General features: G+C 46.4%; 1 protein-coding gene across 1 annotated transcript in view; it reads left to right on the top strand.

Moving 5' to 3' along the window:
* Positions 1-21,662, top strand: part of ATG2A (autophagy related 2A) — a 153,141-nt gene that overhangs the window by 91,804 nt on the left and 39,675 nt on the right. Inside the window, exons 23-27 of the mRNA XM_077287720.1 lie at positions 188-268; positions 5,013-5,119; positions 16,545-16,637; positions 17,135-17,205; positions 18,547-18,623. Coding sequence (XP_077143835.1) covers positions 188-268; positions 5,013-5,119; positions 16,545-16,637; positions 17,135-17,205; positions 18,547-18,623 — 429 coding nt within the window. The remainder of the gene's footprint in view (positions 1-187; positions 269-5,012; positions 5,120-16,544; positions 16,638-17,134; positions 17,206-18,546; positions 18,624-21,662) is intronic.

Here is a 21,662-nt window from a genome sequence, read left to right as displayed (position 1 = left end):
CCCATAAGTAATAAGGTAGGCAATGCTTTTGAGAATGCATTTCTTATGTGATAAAAAAATATGTCACAGGGCGGAGGGGTGAAACTGGAGTGACAACATTTGTGGCATGTCACAGTAAAAAATTAATTTTGGAAATATGTCTTTGAGGACTCCATTATCTAACTGTACATGTGTCTGCTTTTTGCAGGAATTCCTGGTGGCTCTGAGACTAGATGGCGCTACACTACGTCACCACATGGCACTTCCAAATCAGAGCTGGCACAGTCAGGTGAGAGATTTTCATTCTATATAATGACAGCTTTAAAGGTGTTGGACGAAAACTCCGGTCATTCTAAAAATGACTGCAAACTTTTGTCCTAAGTCTGGACAACTCCATAAAGGACCCCCATACACAGTATATGAAAACTGGTCAACAAACGATCATTGATCTTTGTCACCAAAACACATCACAGCCAATTGGCCAATATTGGATTTTTAATGTTGGTGATGCAGCCAGTGCTGGTTTTCGGACCGAAAAAAATGTCAACATGCTCAACCGTTTTTGAACGAGTATGAAAGTTTGTTGGTCAGTCCAAAATAAACCAGCGATGATCACTCGTTATGGGGACAATAGCCCTAGTCATACCTAATATGTATGGGCTTGCTTTTTGCCCAACAGCAATTGTGATGGTGTGATATGTTATGTGGGTATCATTTTTGTGTATATTTCTATTTTACTGATTATCATGGTGTTACTGTATCTTGTAGGATGAGTTGTTATTTGCCATCTGATATTCTCCCCACAGTTCTGTATTGTTATCTCTCCACAGGGTCAGTGAATAATGTTGTTTGCTAATATGCTAATGACATGTTGACCTAGCTTGTTGAAACAATGAGCCCCTGGGACCTTCCCCCTCCTGGTCTGTGAATGAGGGGGAAGATTTGTAAATATCAGGGAGGTAAGACACAGAGATCAGTCTGATGTGGAACCATGATGTGAAGAGCATATCAGAGAGAAAGAAGGGAATATGGACTGTTATCCTCTGTGCTGGATTGTTGAACTTTTATCCTGTTACTGAAATGCATTCGTGTTCTGGAATATTTTATCCTTTGTGTGATGGATCGTATATATGGACCTTTTGTGTTTTGCCTAAATAAAGGTCTTGGAATTGTTGACTACTCTCTTGCTCTGTTGATTGTGTGGTACCGGAGAAGGACCCTGTGACAACTGGTGGCAAGCAGTGGGATCAACAGAGCGTAACCTAATGGAGAACCACCCACAGAGTGAGTACAGAAATTGGACTGTATCCAGTTTACAGGAGAGAGCCAGAGACCTGGGCCTGAACTACCAGGGACTGACTAAAGAGGCCTTAATCGATCTACTGGTGGGTGCTAGCCAGACCACCTACTCCCATATGTCTGAAGGACGAGCACTGGAGATGAGGACCCCCACCCCAAAAAGCCAGTGGGTGGTGTGGTACGAAGAAGAGATGGCGGTTCTGGGCCCAGGCGTGTCTCAGGAGTACAAGGAGGAGGCTGCCCGCCGGGCACAGCGGAGACAAGCAAATGGAGCTTGAAAGAGGGAGTAACGCAATGTGGAATGTAAACCCAACGATCCGGGAGCCTGTACGGATCACCCGGACAGAGTTTAAGCCATTTGATGAGGCTTCCGGAGATGTGGAGGGGTTCTTCAAGGACTTTGAGCAGCAGTGTGCTGTGATGGAGGTGCCTCACTCTGGCTGGATGCGTTTGTTAGTGGGACTCCTGAACGGTAGCCTGGCGGAGGCTTACCGAACCATTGACTCACAGCGGAATCGGGATTATAATATTGTAAAGCAGACTATCCTGGATTACCATGCTATCACCCCAGACTCATATAGGGCCAAGTTCCGAGACCTCCCATGCACTACGGGGGGATCGTTTAGGATGTATGCACATAAGATGTCCCAGGCATGTCGGAGATGGCTGGAAGCAGAAAATGCCTTTACTGTGGAATATGTTATACAGGCGTTCCTTATAGAAAAATTTCTTGCCAAGTGCCCCGCAGAGGTACGGGAATGGGTCCGGGAGCGCACGTCGTGCACCGTGGATAGAGCTGCAGCCCTGGCCAATGAAGCCCTTACTATCCGACCGCAATGGAGGAGGCTTCTGGACAATAAACCACGGCCTTGGACCACGCCCTTTCCCCCTCCGATTATATCTGCCCCTCCACCCAGCCGCAGGCCAATGACAATCACAGCTTACAATCCTGGGCCCCAACAGTTCCGACCACGACCTGGGGGTATCACAGAGAGGAGATGTTACGGGTGTGGGCAACCTGGACATTTGCAGTCTGGCTGTCCCTCAAGGATTCGGAGGGAGCCCCACGCAGCCCCACCTCCAGTGCATCTTGTGCACTCCATCCCGCCTGAGGAAGAGGAACCACCACCCCCACCAGAGTGGACCACCGACCACAGCATCATAGATACCCCTCCTGGAGTGTACGGACTCCGACCTTTGTCCATCAGAAATGCACAGCAACGGCATTGCCACCTGCAGGATGTCTTAATTGATGAATACAAAGTGTCGGGATTTAGAGACACAGGGCCATTCCTGACTATCGCGAACCCCCGTGTGGTTCGACCCGAGGCAATTCACCAGGGCCCGGGAATTCCCATTGTCCTGGCGGGGGTTGTCCGCAAATATATACAGAGAGATTTGGTATGTTTGGATTTCGGTTTTGGAGAAAAACTGTGTTGGATTGGCGTTATGGGAGGACTTCCTGCAGATATCCTCCTTGGAAATGACATTGGGGAGTTGTAAAGTTATTTTGTGGGAGCAGAAGGTCCGTGGGCCTCTCCTTCTTCTGAAAGAACAATTGGAGGGAGATATCGCAGATACCGTAACGCCCATCATTCCCTACGTTCTAGAGTTCAGAGACTGTCTCGCCCAGCTAGCTACCTTGGCTAATGAACATCAGCGAACGGCCCAGTCCAGTCAAAAAGCCTGGTATGACCATAAAGCCAGGACCCGGGAATTTATGGACAAGTGCTCATGATTATTGCAACCCCTGCCACTGTACAAGGCACTATAAACAGTGGAGCAAAGTGGACTAAAGTGAGCAGGCCAGAGGTCTGTGTAGACCTAATGGCGTGCTCACTTATTATGAGGGGGGAGAGGTTGTGATGGTGTGATATGTTATGTGGGTATCATTTTTGTGTATATTTCTATTTTACTGATTATCATGGTGTTAAGGTACTGTCACATTTAGCGACGCTGCAGCGATCTAGACAACGATGCCGATCGCTGCAGCGTCGCTGTGTGGTCGCTGGAGAGCTGTCACACAGACAGCTCTCCAGCGACCAGCGATGCCGAAGTCCCCGGGTAACCAGGGTAAACATCGCAGGGCAGCGCTTAGTAACCCGATGTTTACCCTGGTTACCAGTGTAAATGTAAAAAAAACCAAACACTACATACTTACATTCCGGTGTCTGTCGCGTCCCCCGGCGTTCTGCTTCCCTGCACTGTAAGGGCCGGCCCTAAAGCAGAGCGGTGACGTCACCGCTGTGCTCTGCTTTACGGCCGGCCGGCGCTGACACAGTGCAGGGAAGCAGAACGCCGGGGGACGCAACAGCCATCAGAATGTGAGTATGTAGTGTTTGGGGGTTTTTTTACATTTACACTGGTAACCAGGGTAAATATCGGGTTACTAAACGCGGCCCTGCGCTTAGTAATCCGATGTTTACCCTGGTTACCAGTGAAGACATCGCTGAATCCGCGTCACACACGCCGACTCAGCGATGTCTGCGGGAGATCCAGCGACGAAATAAGGTGCTGGCCTTCTAGCTCCGACCAATGATGTCACAGCAGGATCCTGATCGCTGCTGCGTGTCAAACACAACGATATCGCTATCCAGGATGCTGCAACGTCACGGATCGCTAGCGATATCGTTGTTAAGTTGTTCAGTGTGAAGGTACCTTTACTGTATCTTGTAGGATGAGTTATTTGCCATCTTATATTCTCCCCACAGTTCTGTATTGTTATCTCTCCACAGGGTCAGTGAATAATGTTGTTTGCTAATATGCTAATGACATGTTGACCTAGCTTGTTGAAACATTGAGCCCCTGGGACCTTCCCCCTCCTGGCCTGTGAATGAGGGGGGAGATTTGCAAATATCAGGGAGGTGAGACACAGAGATCAGTCTGATGTGGAACCATGATGTGAAGAGCATATCAGAGAGAAAGAAGGGAATATGGACTGTTATCCTCTGTGCTGGATTGTTGGACTTTTATCCTGTTACTGAAATGCATTCGTGTTCTGGAATATTTTATCCTTTGTGTGATGGATCGTATATATGGACCTTTCGTGTTTTGCCTAAATAAAGGTCTTGGAATTGTTGACTACTCTCTTGCTCTGTTGATTGTGTGGTACCGGAGAAAGACCCTGTGACAGCAATCTTTACTGACCCTCCATAGTTATGCACTCTTTGGTAAACTGAGCGTGCATGTGTTCTCCAATTGCTAATGTGAGAAAGCTCCTGCCTGACTCCTCTGGTGGTGTCTCATCTCCTGGAAGTGCCAAAAAATGTGCCTCTTCAATTCAGAATGCCTAAACCTTATCACCATAGACTTCATCCATTGGGAAGTCAGGTGGTCCTCCATTATATATTAGATGGTCTGCCAGGCCCACCAAAATCGGTTGTTTGTCCCATTTTCCTCTGCTTTTAGGGGATTTGGCCTGCGATTATTTATAAACAATTTTTATTAGCATGTATAGTGATAATATATTTTTTTAAATGTTTATCTTCCTTATCAAATTCGAAGCATAATGTGGCTTTAACCTAGTTCTATAAAGCTTAATAAAACTTCAAGAGTTTGACCCTCTGTCCATTTGGGCTACAACTCGCTCTGAGGATATCGCTACTCTTCTTCCGGGTTGCGATGACGGTTTCAAGAGTCCACCAGCGTCTGCACTGATTAACCATATTGTCAGTAGTATGTTTTCATTTTTCTTTCTTATTTTTCCTCCTATAATTTTCTTTCTCTGTCTTCAGATCATGGATTTTCTAGACGTAGTTGATGATCCCATTTTAGGATACAGCCCCCCAGCTGTTATCACTATACTGCACACCCATCTCTTTAGCTGTGCCGTGGATTACAGGTAATAAAGACTTAAAATGTATGCTATTAATTGTATACAATAAGCACATTATTTACTTGACTTATCTCGTACTAATCCTTAGTCACAGTCTGATTTACAGCCCAGAACGGTGTTCACATTTCTGGTGTTCACATTTCTTCCCGCTGCTACTGGAATCAGTAGGTAGCTTGTACTCAATCACATCAATTACCGTATATACTCGAGTATAAGCCGACTCGAGTATAAGCTGAGACCCCTAATTTTGCCATAAAAAACTGGGAAAACTTAATGACTCGAGTATAAGCCTAGGGTGGAAAATGTAGCAGCTACCGGTAAATGTCAAAAATCTTAATAAGTACCAATAAAAGTCAAATTAATTGAGACATCAGTAGGTTAAGTGTTTTTGAATATCCATATTGAATCAGGAGCCCCATATAATGCTCCATACAGTTCATGATGGGCCCCATATAATGCTCCATACAAAATACGTTCCATATAATGCTCCATGCAGTTTATGATGGGCCCTATAAGATGCTCCATGTTAAAATATGCCCCATATAATGCTGCACAAATGCGGATTATGGCCCCATAAGATGCTCCATACAGATATTTGCCCCATACAATGCTGCACAAATGCTGATTATGGCCCCATAAGATACTCCATAGACACATTTGCCCCATATAATGCTGCACAAATGTTGATTATGGCCCCATAAGATGCTCCATACAGACATTTGCCCCATATAATGCTGCACAAATGCTGATTGTGGCCCCATAAGATGCTCCATAGACACATTTTCCGCATATAATGCTGCACAAATGCTGATTATGGCCCCATAAGATGCTCCATAGAGATATTTGCCCCCATATAATTCCGCACATGGCCCCATTAGATGCTCCACAGAGATATTTGCCCCATATAACGCTGCACATGGCCCCATAAGATGCTCCATAGAGATATTTGCCCCATATAACGCTGCACATGGCCCCATAAGATGCTCCATAGAAATATTTGCCCCATAAGATGCTCCATAGAGATATTTGCCCCATATAACACTGCACATGGCCCCATAAGATGCTCCATAGAGATATTATGCCCCATTTGCTGTTGCTGCAATTTAAGAAAAAAAAAAAAAGACATACTCGCCTCTCGTCGCTCAGCCCCCCGGCACTTGCTATATTCACCTGTCCTCCGTTCCACCGCCGAGTGTCGCTGTGTCTTCCCCTTCCTCCGCACTGACGCGTCATCGCGCCCTCTGACCTGAGCGTCACTGCAGAGGATGCAGAAGACACAGTGGCACCGACGGTGGAACGAGGAACAGGTGAATATAGCGCACTGCCCCCGCCATACTCTCCTGCTCCCGGCGCCGTCCCTGGTTCTCCGGACGCCGGCAGCTTCTTTCTGTATTGAGCGGTCACATGGTACCGCTCATTACAGTAATGAATATGGGAGTGGAGTGGGGTCCATATCCATACCACTCATTACAGTAATGAATATGGGAGTGGACTGGGGTCCATGTTCCTATGGGAGTGGAGTGGGGTCCATATGCATTACTATAATGAGCGGTACCATGTGACCACTCAATACAGGAAGAAGCTGTCAGCGCCCTGAGAACCAGGGATGTGCAGGGACCGCGCCAGGAGCAGGTGAGTATGATTAGACAGCTGCCGCTCCCCCTCCCCTGCCGACCCCTGGTAATGACTCGAGTATAAGCCGAGAGGGGCAATATCAGCCTAAAAAAATGGGCTGAAATTCTCGGCTTATACTCGAGTATATGCGGTATATCTTAGTTCAAGCCCTATAATCAGTGCAATGATCTGTCCTGCAGTGCATTTTGGGATTGTTGGTTCATCCTACATATTACCGTACAGTGCTTTTAGAGTAACCGTCATTTTTACTTTATTTCAATAGTACGCAAGAAAATAAGCAGCATTGCAATATATTAGACTTCCTTATGACTGAGATAGGAGTTGGCAGTTGGTGCTTATAAAAACCTATGGAAGGAGGGAGGAGCGAGAGCCCTGAAACATTACTTACAGTTCTCCATAGAACTTTATAAGCACCATCTGTCATCTCCTTTCTCGGTAATAGGATAATATGTATCAGATTTTAACCTTGAGTTGAGAATTTTGGGTAGGAAAAATTAATCCAGGAGGAGAAAGGAAGCAGATTTCTCTGATAAGACTTATTACAAAGCTTCTTGTTTTCACTGGTACTATTGAATTATGAGGGGGAATAAAACAACGGTTACACTTTGTTGTAAGGAGTACATCTCCCAAAATGTAGGTCACCCGACCATGCTTCTAATATGCTTACCATGGGGCTAAAACTTAGCGGATACTTGGAAATCTCTTGCCTTTTACAGTGCTAGGGTTATGTGGAGAATATCTGCAGCATAAATTGATCCGTATGGCCAATTTGAAAACAAAGTAATTCACGATGCACCATTTTCACTATGAAATCTGCATTAGAAATGTTCCATGTGATCATACCCAAAATGGGGTTTACTCATCTCTCGATGCAAGGGCTTAAAGGGAGGGTGCCGTGATTTTAGTTTTTGTATTAATAATTATTGATTATACAATCAATTATTTTTAATACAAAAGTAAATGTACCTCTTTCATACTTTTTTATTTATTCACTTTTACTTTCACCACTGGAGGCCGCCATTTTCATTAGTGTGGGTGTAAGTGTCTGGGCACGACACTTGCACACCTCACTTACGGCAGTCATGTACATAGGAGCCAACGGTCGGGCTCCGACTCCATCTCCTGCCTCTCAGCTGTGACTTGGCCACGCCCACTGAGCTGCCGCATCACAGCTGTGAGAGGAGATCGCGGCCATTTTGTTTATTTCCCTCTGCCATCGCACACACAGCTCAGTGCGTGCGATGGCAGAAGCTGCTGCTGGGAGAAGCTGCTGCCGAGGGTCCAGGGTAAGTATCTGCAGCGAGGAGCGGTGATTGCAGCCTGTACTTAGTATTACAGTACAGGCTGCAATCACTGCCGACCTGTTCAGAGCAGAGCAGGGAGATCGTCACACTGCTCTGCCCTGAACATGACTCAGCACTTCCTGGTAGAGGACGGAAGGTAAGTACAGCGTTTTTATTTTCTTATGTATCTACCACTGCTACCAGCCCCTATATACCACCTACCACTTGTACCAGCCCCTATATACCACCTACCATTGCTACCAGCCCCTATATACCACCTAGCACTGCCTGCCTGCCTCTGTATACCCCTGCCTGCCTCTGTATACCCCTGCCTGCCTCTGTATACGCCTGCCTGCCTCTGTATACCCCTGCCTGCCTCTGTATACCCCTGCCTGCCTCTGTATACCCCTGCCTGCCTCTGTATACCACTGCCTGCCTCTGTATACCCCTGCCTGCCTGCCTCTGTATACCACTGCCTGCCTCTGTATACCCCTGCCTGCCTCTGTATACCCCTGCCTGCCTCTGTATACCCCTGCCTGCCTCTGTATACCACTGTCTGCCTCTGTATACCACTGCCTGCCTGCCTGTGTATACCCCTGCCTGCCTCTGTATACCCCTGCCTGCCTCTGTATACCCCTGCCTGCCTCTGTATACCCCTGCCTGCCTCTGTATACCACTGCCTGCCTCTGTATACCACTGCCTGCCTCTGTATACCCCTGCCTGCCTCTGTATACCCCTGCCTGCCTCTGTATACCCCTGCCTGCCTCTGTATACCACTGCCTGCCTGCCTGCCTCTGTATACCCCTGCCTGCCTCTGTATACCACTGCCTGCCTCTGTATACCACTGCCTGCCTCTATATACCACTGCTACCTGCCTCTATATACACCTACCACTGCTACCTCTGTCCTGTGTAGCTAATCTAGTCCTGGGTAGCTAATCCTGTCCCGTGTACTGTGTCCTCAGCAGTCAGTATCACACAGGACAGGATTAGATACACGGCTCAGCAGTCGGTATCACACAGGACAGGATTAGATACACGGCTCAGCAGCAAGTATCTAATCCTCTCCTATGCACTCCTCTCCCCCCTGCGTGTCTTTCCCCATTGTGGTTTATTATTTTTGTTGTGGGAGATGGGGGAGTCGAGGATTACGCGTTCGGTATGGTTTAAAAAAGATTAATAAAGGACTTTATTCTGGCCGAGTCTTTATTTACAATACAACTATAGGATTAGTAATGGATGGGTGCCTTATAGACGCCTCTCCATTACTAAGCCGTGGGCTTGATGTCACCGGACAATATGGAGGTGACATTAACCCCACAAATATGAACCCCACTTGCTACCGCTACAGGGCAAGTGGAAATTGCCAGGCAAAGCGCCAGAAAAGTCGCATGTAAAAGGCGGCTGAGAGCTGATGTTTTTAGCCTGGGGGGGGGGACAGTATCCATGGCCCCTTCCTAGGCTATTAATGTAAGCCCGCAGCTGTCTGCATAATATTTGATGGTTATTAATTATAGGGGGCCCCACTTCTTTTTTTGGGGGGTGTCCCCCATTTTAATAGCCAGTAAAGGCTATAAGTATACAGTTGGGAGTGTGTGAGTGTGAGCACACCCTCCCACCCATAGACCAGTACACTGCTCTCCTGAAATACTGTGCTCCTGTCACCCTGCTCCTTCCACCATACGTCTCTCACCTCCCTAGAGCAGCACAATACCATATGGATCACGTATAATGCCGCTATATATATATTTATCACATATTACTCCCATAAAGACCACACATTATGCCGGGATATTATAATATATATATAATATCACACATTATGCCGCCAAGTATTGTGTGATCTATGTGACGGTATTATATGTGATCTATATGGCAATATTATGTTTGATCAGTGTTGTGGAATGATGTAAAAACTAAATGACGGTGGTATATGAGAACTATATTGTGGGATTATGTGTGATCTATGTGGCAGTACTTGGTGAGAATTATATGGCGGTATTATGTGTGATCTATATGGTGGTATTATGTGAGAACACTATGGCAGTATTATCTTCAGAAAGTGGACCCATTCTATGGTGGTTCTGGCTGAGCACCTGCACGCGGGTCTGGGGTAATTGAGGGGGCAGCATGACCTCCAGTTAGGTGCAGTCAGGGCTAGTGAGGCAGCTGAAGAGAGGGGTCTCATGTTTATCATTACTATATGGCTACATTTCCCCCAGCGTCACCCCGGACTGCGCCTGTCGTCTCACTTTCACACATCGCCAGGACAGGATGGAGAAGACAGGATCTGAGGAGGGGAATGGGGTCTGCATGCAAAGTCTGGATCAGAACAGGCCATCAATCTGCAGAAATGTTTCCTGGATTTCTGTGGAGCAGACGGTCCATCCATGTGTATAAAAGACAGCGTTCTATGTACAATGCCTGGCTGCTCTGCGCACTGAACATGGTGCCCCCTCCATAGACCAGCACACTGCTCTCCTGAAATACTCTGTGCTGCTGTCACCCTGCTCCCTCCACCACATATCTCCCAGAATCCTTGCTGCCTGCCATCCTCGGTGACTGTCTACTTGTCAGTACAAGGCTGCCATCACACATTCAGTATTTGGTCAGTATTTTACATCAGTATTTGTAAGCCAAAACCAGGAGTGGGTGATAAATGCAGAAGTGGAGCATATGTTTCTATTATACTTTTCATTCTAATTGTTCCACTCCTGGTTTTGGCTTACACATACTGAGGTAAAATACTGACCAAATACTAATAGTGTGACAGCAGCCTTACTCTGCAGTCACCAACAAAATGGCTGCTCACTGGGTTCCTGAATATCATCCTCTTATCCCTTAGCAAACACATAGAAGGGGAGGAGACATCACACACGTCAGCAGACTCCGCCCATAATTACTGCAGTGCAGTAATGTGAGCTAGTTGTACACTAGGTTTTTCTGAAATTTCAGCAGCTGCTCCCCCTAGTGTTTAAAAGTGGAAATTCCAAAACTTTTCAAATTATTTTTCATATTTTACTAAATTATAAACAAATGAAAATATTTTTTAAGAAAATTTAAACATTAATTCTTTACATTTTTACAATTGCTGTAAAAAATTTTTTTTTTATGGCACCTTCCCTTTAAGGTACCTTCACACTAAACAACTTTCCAACGAGAACGACAACGATCCGTGACGTTGCAGCGTCCTGGATAGCGATCTCGTTGAGTTTGACACGCAGCAGCAATCTGGATCCCGCTGTTATATCACTGGTCGGAGCTAGAAGTCTGGAACTTTATTTGGTTGCTAGATCGGCGTGTATCGTCATGTTTGACAGCAAAAGCAACGATGTCAGCAATGTTTTTACATGGAGCGTGAACGATAAGTGAGTCGCCGTTACGTCACTGGATCGCTCCTGCATCGTTCTGGAGTTGCTGTGCTTGACGTCTCTACAGCGACCTAACAGCGACGCTCCAGCGATCTAGTTTAGGTCGGATCGTTGTCTGTATCGCTGGAGCGTCGCTTAGTGTAACGGTACCTTTACCATTGCATCAGAGATGGCCCCTTCATTGGAGCTTCCGTGGCGGACAGCCAGGAGAAAGCATGATCAGGCAGGCTGCAGGAAAGTTAGTATTACAAGTGATTTTCTAGTATTATTTTTTGTGTGTGTGTATATATGTGTGTATGTATATATGTATATATGTGTATGTATATATATATATATATATATATATATATATATATATATATATATATATATATATATATATATATATACATATATATACATATATATACACATATAATCTATATATAAAACCATTCACTGGATGACTGTAGAGCTGCATGATTGACATCCACAGACACGTAACATTACAAGGTCAAATATAAATGCACGTTGTAGCTTGTTCAGTGGATAGTTTCGTGCTATGCACATAAACAGCGTCGGACTGGAGCACCTTGGGCCCACCAGAGAAAATCATTCTTGGGGGCCACTATGTAGCTACATAGAAATAAATTCAAGACCATCAAGTGTAGTAAAACACGCTAATATCAGGGCATAATATAAGGTAGTACACATTTTAATTATGTAGCAGGGGTTGGGGTAGCCCCTCATAGAATATAAAATAGCCCCCCTCATAGAATATAATGCAGCCCCCCATAGAATATAATGCAGCCCCCCATAGAATATAATGCAGCTCCCTGATAGAATATAATGTAGCCTCCCTCATGGAATATAATGCAGCCCCCCTCATAGGGTATAATGCAGCACCCCACAAAATATAATGCAACCCCCTCATAAAGTATAATGCAGCCCCCCCCCATAGAATATAATGTAGCTCCCTCTTATGGCATAATGCAGCCCCTCCACAAGATACAATGTAGCCCCTCAGAGTATAATGCAACCCCCTCATAAGGCAGCCCCCCATAGAATATACTGTAGCCCCCTCATAGGGCATAATGTAGCACCCCTCATATAGTATGATGTAGCCACCTGAGAGAATAATGCAGCCCCCACATATAATATAATGCAGCCCCTCCACAGAATATAATGTAGCCCCTTCAGAGTATAATGCCAACCCCTCATAAGGCAGCCCTCCATAGAATATACTGTAGTCCCTCATAGGGCATAATGCAGCTCCCCTCATATAGAATGATGTAGCCCCCTCAAAAAATAATGCAGCCCCCACAGAATTATAATGTAGCCCCCTCATAGGGTGTAATGCAGCCCCCCTGAAATGGTATAATGCAGCCCCCTCCACCATCATCATTGTTCTCCCCCTCCACCATTGTACTCATTACCACCTCCATCATTGCCTCCTCCCCCACTACCATTGTCCTTTCCACCACTACCATCTTTGTCCTTTACACCACAACCATCATTGCTTTCTTCCCCACCACCATCATTGCCTCCCCCACCACCATCATTGCCTCCCCCACCACCATCATCATCACTGCCTCCCCCACCACCACAATCATTGCTTCCCCACCACCATCATCATCATTGCCCCCAGCACCATCATCATTGCCCCCACCACCATCATCATTGCCCCCACCACCATCATCATTGCCTCCAGCACCATCATCATCATTGCTTCCCCCATCATCATCATCATTGCCCCCACCACCATCATCATCATCATTGCCTCCAGCACTATCATCATTGCCTCCAGCACCATCATCATTGCCTCCAGCACCATCATCATTGCCCCACCACCATCATTGCCCCACCACCATCATCGCCTCCAGCACCATCATCATTGCCTTCAGCACCATCATCATTGCCCCCACCACCATCATCATTGCCTCCAGCACCATCATCATCATTGCTTCCCCCACCACCATCATCATTGCCCCACCACCATCATCACCATTGCCTCCAGCACCATCATCATTGCCCCACCACCATCATCATTGCCTCCAGCACCATCATCATCATTGCCTTCCCCCCACACACACAGCTGCACACACGGAGGCAGGGACACACACGCAGGCAGGCAGAGACGCACACACAGACACACACACAGACACACACACAGCTGGACACACGCAGGCACACACACACACACAGCCGCACACACGCAGACACACACACAGCCGCACACACAAACACACAGCACCCACTCACCTCTATGCACGTTCCCAGCAGCCGCAGCACATCCCGGCAACTTTCTCTCTGAAACAGCTGCGCTGAATGATGACGTCATCCATCCGCGCTGATTCAGACAGGAAGTGCCGGGCAGGAAGGAGGACGACGTGGATTCCTGCAGCTCCGCTCTGGTCCCAAGCTGCAGGGATCGCAATCGAGGATCGCTGCACTTTAGGGGCCCAACTCCGGGGCCCCCCATTCAGCAGCAGCGGCGGGCAGTGTTAGCCTCAGCCTGCGGCTAAGGCTGCCTGCCATTAAAGTGAAATGGTATTCACGCCTCTCCACGCCCATGGGGGCGTGGGGAATCGTGAATATTCATTTCTCTTTAGCAGTAGCGGGGACAGGCTCCTGTTCATCTGCTGCTCTCTGACACCAGGAGGGCTCCCCTTGACTCAGGGGCCCCATAGCAGCTGGGTGTGCCGCTATTAGAGACACTCCACTGGCTGGGGCCCCTGGAGCAGTGGGGGCCCTAGGCCGCTGCTGGCCAATATGCCAGCAGGTGTCAGTGCCTGGGCCCACCGGAGAATCCTCCGGTTCTCCGGTGGGCCAGTCCGACACTGTACATAAATATCAGAATTACAGCCAGAAGTTTGCCTAAAAAATGTGCCACAATATATCAGACTCTGGTGAAGTGTATAACAAGAAAGTGTCATCAGGGAACATGTTTGGAGTTTGTGCCACAATATTGCAAACACTGTATAAAAAGTTTAGCGAGACATATCTGTCCGTAGTCATAATCCTCAATGTGAGGGAGGTACGGAAACCCATCGTTTGGTGGCTCAATAGGTCCCGTACATCAGACATATTCTCTGCAGTACGGGATGTGATGGAGCGTGCACTCTTCATGTGCTTCTGTATCTACACTCCCTGAGAGAAGTTATGTTTCTTATCCATGTTATGTAAATAAAAGCTTATAACCTGACGTTAAATTCATCCATTCGTTGTATAAATTACTAGCTGTTTCCAGCCAGCTAACGCTCGGCACGCTCATTGCTATCTAATTAACGCTGCTGGTGATTAAAGTAAATAATGACAACATTCAAGGACGGCGCCTCGTGTGGTAATGTGTGGGGACAGAGCCTCATGTGGTAATGTGGGGGGGGCAGGATTATGTGTGGTGATGTGGGGGGGCGGGATTATGTGTGGTGATGTGGGGGCGGGATTGTGTGTGGTGATGTGGTGGGGGGCGGGATTATGTGGTGATGTGGGGGCGGGATTGTGTGTGGTAATGTGAGTGCGGGATTGTGTGGTAATGTGGGGGTGGGATTGTGTGTGGTAATGTGGTGGGGCGGGATTGTGTGTGGTAATGTGGGGGCGGGATTGTGTGTGGTAATGTGGTGGGGGCGGCATTGTGTGTGGTAATATGAGAGCGGGATTGTGTGTGGTGATGTGGTGGGGGCGGGATTGTGTGGTGATGTGGTGGGGCGGGATTGTGTGTGGTAATGTGGTGGGGGCGGGATTGTGTGTGGTAATGTGGGGGCGGGATTGTGTGTGGTAATGTGGGGGTGGGATTGTGTGTGGTAATGTGGGGGCGGGATTGTGTGTGTGGTAATGTGGGGGCGGGATTGTGTGTGGTAATGTGGGGGCGGGATTGTGTGTGGTAATGTGGGGGCGGGATTGTGTGTGGTAATGTGGGGGCGGGATTGTGTGTGGTAATGTGGGGGCGGGATTGTCTGTGGTAATGTGGGGGCGGGATTGTGTGTGGTAATGTGGGGGCGGGATTGTGTGGTAATGGGGTGGGGGCGGAGCTACTGTGCAGTGGGCGGGATTGTGTGGTGATGTGGTAGGGGGCGGGGCTACTGTGAAGGGGGCGGGATTATCGAGTAATCACGATGCCTCTTATATAGATTCTTTTGAAAGCTGAAACCCTCCGAGATGTGGTTTAGGATAAGAAAATAAATTGGCATCAATGCAGAAATTTTGATCAGTTAACTGACACAGAATGGTCAGATTTTGGCAAGACAAAAGTTTTGTCGCCCACAGAAAGTAATGTGATGTTCAAACAAATACTTATTTTAAAATACAAACACATGTTGCATAACATTGGTGAATGAAGTTGTGGTGCTATTAGTCATATTTACAATTTTGTGTGACTTCCATGAGCTTGAAGGACTGCATCCATGCGGTTCAACAGTGATTCGTACAATTTATTAATGACGTCATCAGGAATAGCAAAGAATGCAGTCTTACATGCCTCCCAGAGTTCATCTAGATTCTTTGGTTTTGTCTTCCAAGCTTCCTCTTTCATCCTACCCCAAACATGCTCAATGATGTTCATGTCTGGTGACTGGGCTGGCCAGTCCTTGAGCACCTTGATCTTTTTTGCCTGGAGGAACTTTGTTGTAGAGATGGATGTATGAGATGGAGCACCATCCTGCTGCAGAATTTGACCCCTTTTATGATTTGGAATATAAGAGGTAGCTAATACTTCTTGATGTTTTAGGCTATTGATATTGCCTTCCACCTTGCAAATGTTTTGCACACCCCCATACTGAATGTAACCCCAGACCGGAATCTTTCCACCACCAAATGTAACTGTTTTCTGGGTGTATTTTGGATCCATACGGGCTCCAGTAGGCCTCCTGCAGTATTTGCTGTGCCAATTTATTTTCTTAACCTAAACCACATTTCGGAGGGTTTCAGCTTTCAAAAGAATAATTTATACAACCAATGGATGAATTTAACGTCAGGTTATAAGCTTTTATCTACATAACATGGATAAGCGACATAACTTCTGTCAGGGAGTGTAATTATATGAAGGCACGGTAGGAAGCCATGCACCGGAGTGGGTGATGTATTATGGCCACATGGAAAACTGAACATGCAGTTTTAAAAATCCATGATGAGATCTTTCTAATTGTCACATGTCTTCTGTCGTCAGACCACTCTACCTCCCTGTCAGAGTCCTCATAACAGCAGAAACGTTTACCCTCTCCAGTAACATCGTGGTGGACACCTCGACCTTCCTGCTCAGGTAACTCAGCGTAAACCTCCGATAACGATGTGGTGGTCTTGGTGTCTGTGAGCGCGGTTAGGAGTATGGCGATCTTATTTTAATTATCATACGGGTTGTTATGAATTCAGCAATACTAAATATGCCTCATTTTTTATTTCACCCTTTTCCTCTATATATGGATTTATAATTAGAAAGCGAGGATGTTGTTGTATTTTTCTTTTCTTTGCAATTTGCGTACTTCCAACCACATTCAAGCTAGATGTGTCCGTCCTTGCTCAATGTACAGCGACGCCGTGCACTTCTAGTCGGCAGGTGACCACATGTATGCTAATCACATACTTGCGGTAACACTCTTACCACAGTAGGTGGGAACGTCCAGCCGTGGCAAGGGTGCACCGAGCGCCTCTTCTTGTTTTGTACAGTCATTCTGTGCCGATCTTGTGACTTCACGTTTACTCTGCTGGATTCTGGCATTTAGAGTTGCACTTCTGTTCTCACTTTTGTTTTTCTTTTAGGTTCATCTTAGACGATTCTGCTCTTTATCTGTCAGATAAATGTGAAGCCGAGGTTACAGATTTAAAGAAAGGTATGGAGTCATTAAGGGCCATTATAATTGTGATGAGTTGGTTGAATCATGGGGACATTTTTTATATGACCTAAGAAGGGTATAAACTACATTCCTCTTTTATAATGGTAGGACGTAGAAATAGCTAGAATGATTTGGAAGTTAATGCATTTTTTAAATTAAACCTGTTTCTGAAGTCAAGGCCGCCTCCTTTACAGCTTTAGAGATTCGATTTCTTTTCTGATTTTGTGTTGTGCAGTAGAAAATACTAATGCTGTAAGTCCAGGTAGTGAAACATATCTGCTGCATGAACCACTGAGGACAGTGATTGCCTGCAGTGGTTGTATGCGCTATAGTCGCGACGTCACCACTGCAGCATAACGGCAAACACAGGAGCAGCAGCACGGGATCCCGGGTGGGTTTGTTGATTCACTGATTGGTGGACCTTTTTTTTTTTTTTTTTTTTTTAAATCAAGTAGCTGCACCTAGGGACTGGTATTTTCTGAAATGGGACTGCCCCTTTAAGACTGACCTATATCCACTGGATGGCAGTAATTTTTTTGTTTTTAAAACTTTTTTTTTTTTTTTAAAGGGGAATTTTCACACAACTTTTTTGCATTGTAAAAACATGTCTGTTTGCAATCCGAAGCATGTGTGGTATTCGTTCACGCATGTGCTTTTGTGACAGAGCTAAAGGCGTCATATTCGTTGTCTCTGTAATCAAGCGGGCCCAGGTCACACATGCAACCAACGACACGTGATCTGAGACTGGAACGTAAACTGTCAATATACCGTCGGCAGTAAGAAATGATTGGGGTTGCATGTAGCCACAGTGTTACAATACAGTTATTCACAGAAAACTTATTACCGAGCTCCATTGTATAGAATTTACTGACACTGGATGGAAGCAAAACCTGTAACGTTGAATGTCTCATGTGTAGGGGAAAATTTGGCATTAAACGAACTTCCAGCTCTTGTTTTCTTTAAAGTGAATCTGTCAGTATGATCAACCTTCCGTATCCACCTATATGGGCATGTAGGTCCTAGGAGCTGAATAAAATGATACCTTGATATCTGCGATTCATTGTTTTATTCCAGCAAAATCCACCTTTTTCTTAATCTGCAAATGAGCTTTTAATATCTGTGGGGTGGATATAGATCTTCCCGAGAATCTGACACTAGAGCTATGAAAGGGGATGTTAAGACATCAGATTGCAGATATCAAGACATCGTTGTATACAACTGTCTATGACCTACTGTTCATATAGACCACTTAGTGCCTTTAATGCACTCTGTACATTTATGTGGAATATGCAGGGAAAATTAAATGTTGCTTTATATGATATGATACTTTGTCCACAGATTACGTCTGTGTCCTGGATGTAGATCTCTTAGAATTGGTCATCACTACATGGAAAGGAAACTCCTCATCCAAACTGGTATGAATTGTATGATTGTAATCGATGATCATGAGGTCTGCGATGAGCCTCTTATTAGACAGAACTGCATAAAAGGGGAATGGGACAATTAGTGCTTGTGAACTACAAATCTCATTAATGTTCCTTGCATGCCTTCTGTCTCTTTTAACTGTATTCTCTGGAATTCACAGTCAGCTTGTAACAAACTCTCCTACATCCTTTACTTTTTCCTTTCAAATTCTCTTAACCTTCTGGCTCTTACTGAAACATGGATCCAGCATTCAGACACCACCGCCACTGCTGCTGCTTTCTAATATGGTGACCTTCATTTTTCACATACCCCCAGATCTGACAACAGTACAGGTAGAGCTGTTTGTCTGCTTCTCAGCAAAATCTACTTTCTTTCTCGCTTCATTGGGGGACAACGGGTAACCATGCCTTGGTTATCTGTGGTTGACGACGCCTGGGTCAGGGAGATTGTCACAACAGGTTACAAAATAGAATTTTTGTCGCCCACCCAAACAGCCCTCCCATGTCCCAGGGCTTTTTCAGGCGGTCGATTCCCTTCTCGCCTCAGGGATAATCGTCCCAGTACCTTCCAACCAGCGGTTATTTTGTAATTTGATGTGACAATTTCTCTGACCCAGGCGTCCTCGACCACCGATAACCAAGGCATGGTTACCTGTGTCCCCCAATGAAGGCTCCAAGAAAGAGATTTTACGGTAATAACCAAAAATCCCTCTTTTCATTATCCCACAAGTACCATCACTAATCTGCTCTTCTTTTGTGGTCCATGCTGTCTGGCTCTACCGGCCCTTCTCCCTGCAAGTTGCGGTTGTGTATCGCCCTGCGTGCCCCTCCCGTCACTTCCTGGATCACTTTGCCACCTTGGTTCCAAAGTTACTATCCTGTGACATCCCCATTGGTGATCCCTTCTTCCCATCTGAGACTCGCCTTTTAGCTCTAACTTTATCTCCCTCTTTCAGCTTTTCACAGCTTACTATCCTACGCATGAAGGCAGGGATACGCTGGACCTGGTCTTCTCCGGGCTCCGCTCAGTGCATGATTTTACAAACTCTCCCGCTCTCTGACCAAAGTCTTTTTTCTTTCTCTGTTAAGAATTGTTAGGACGCCCTCACTTACCACTCTTATAGAAATATACGTAACATTAACACCCAGAAACTTATGAAGAACTTGCAGTCATCATTGACCCCAATATCCTCCCCTTCGTGACTGCACTGAAACATTATTTTGAAACATTGCAAAGTGCCCTGGAAGATGCTGCACCTTCTACACATAGAACAACTTGGCACAGACGTCGAGAACGCTGGCACACGCTGCGAACTCTATTCGTACAGCGGTGCTCCAGGTGGACCGAATGTATGTGGAGAAAATCCAATTTTGCAGAAGACTTCATCCATTATAAGCTTATGCTTAAAAGACACAACTGTGCCCTTCACCTCTCTAAACAAGCCTACTTCAACACCCTCATTGCCTCCAACAATCCTAAACAACACTTTGGCACGTTTCATTCTTTCCTCAATCCAAGAGTGCAGGCCCCGACCACTGAAAATAGCGCTGACAATCTGGTCAATTATTTAAAAGAAAAAATTGACCATACCCGACAGGAAATTTGCTCCCAAACTCTTAACATTATGTATTCTCCTCCCTCCTGCACTGCATCTAGCTCACTTTCTGTCTTTGAACCAGTCATGCAAGAAGAAGTGATCAGGCTCCTTGCATCTTCTCACCCTACTACCTGCACCAGTGACCCTGTTCCCTCACATCTCTTCCTTTCCCCTACTGTCACCACTAGCATAACTAAAATCTTTAATCTCGCTGTCATCTGGCATCTGTACCTCCTCACTTAAACATCCCAGCATAGACCCATTACTTAATAAAAAACATCCCTCAACCAGAACTGTGCTGCTAACTACAGACCTGTCTATAATCATTCCCTATGGGGCTGCCAAAAAAAATGAAGTGGCAGTCTCTCCATTCTATTGGAGATAAGTGCCTCACTCTGCCGATTTGTTCATGTCCCTGTGGTCGGACCCCACCAATCAATAAGATATCTTCTATCCTGTGGATAGGTGATAACTTAATTTCACCAGAAACAACCCCTTTAACCCCTTCCCGATCTGTGACGCCACGTAGGCGTCATGAAAGTTGGTGCCAATCCGACCTGTGACGCCTATGTGGCGTCATGGAGGGATCGCGTCCCTGCTGATCGGGTGACAGGGTTAACTCCAATTTCACCCGATCTGCAGGGACAGGGGGAGTGGTACTTTAGCCCAGGGGGGGGTGGCTTTGCCCCCACATGGCTACGATCGCTCTGATTGGCTGTTGAAAGTGCAACAGCCAATCAGAGCAATTGGTAATATTTCACCTATGAAAAGTTGTGAAATATTACAATCCAGCCATGGCCGATGCTGCAATATCATCGGCCATGGCTGGAAACCCTGATCTGCCCAGCCCCACCCCCCCCCCCACCGCCACCGATCTCCTCCCCAGTCCTCTGTCCTGTGCTCCGCTCCCCTCTGTCCGCCTGTCCGCTCCCCCGTCCTCCTGTCGGCTCCCCCGTGCTCCGATCCCCCCCCCCCCCTCATACTTACCGAGCCTCCCGGTGTCCGTCCGTCTGTTCCATGGGCGCCACCATCTTCCAAAATGGGGGGCGCATGCGCAGTGCGCCCGCCGAATCGGCCGGCAGATTCGTTCCATGTACATTTTGATCACTGTGATAAAACCTCACAGTGATCAAAATAAAAAAAATAGTAAATGAACCCCCCCTTTATCACCCCGATAGGTAGAAACAATAATAAAATGAAGAAAATATATTTACTTTTATTTTTCCACTAGGGTTAGGGTTAGAACTAGGGTTAGGGTTAGGGCTAAGGTTAGGGTTAGGGCTAGGGTTAGGGTAAGGCTATGTGCACACATATTCTGGTCCTCTGCGGATTTTTCCGCAGCGAATTTGATAAATCCGCAGTGCAAAACCGCTGCGGATTTACCGCGGTTTTTCTGCGGATTTCACTGCGGTTTTACAACTGCGGTTTTCTA

Source organism: Ranitomeya variabilis, chromosome 2 (genome assembly GCF_051348905.1).
Source record: "Ranitomeya variabilis isolate aRanVar5 chromosome 2, aRanVar5.hap1, whole genome shotgun sequence".
NCBI classification, from domain to species: Eukaryota; Metazoa; Chordata; class Amphibia; order Anura; family Dendrobatidae; genus Ranitomeya; species Ranitomeya variabilis.
The sequence above is the reverse complement of the archived record's forward strand: the minus strand, read 5'-3'. Positions and strand labels throughout refer to the sequence as shown.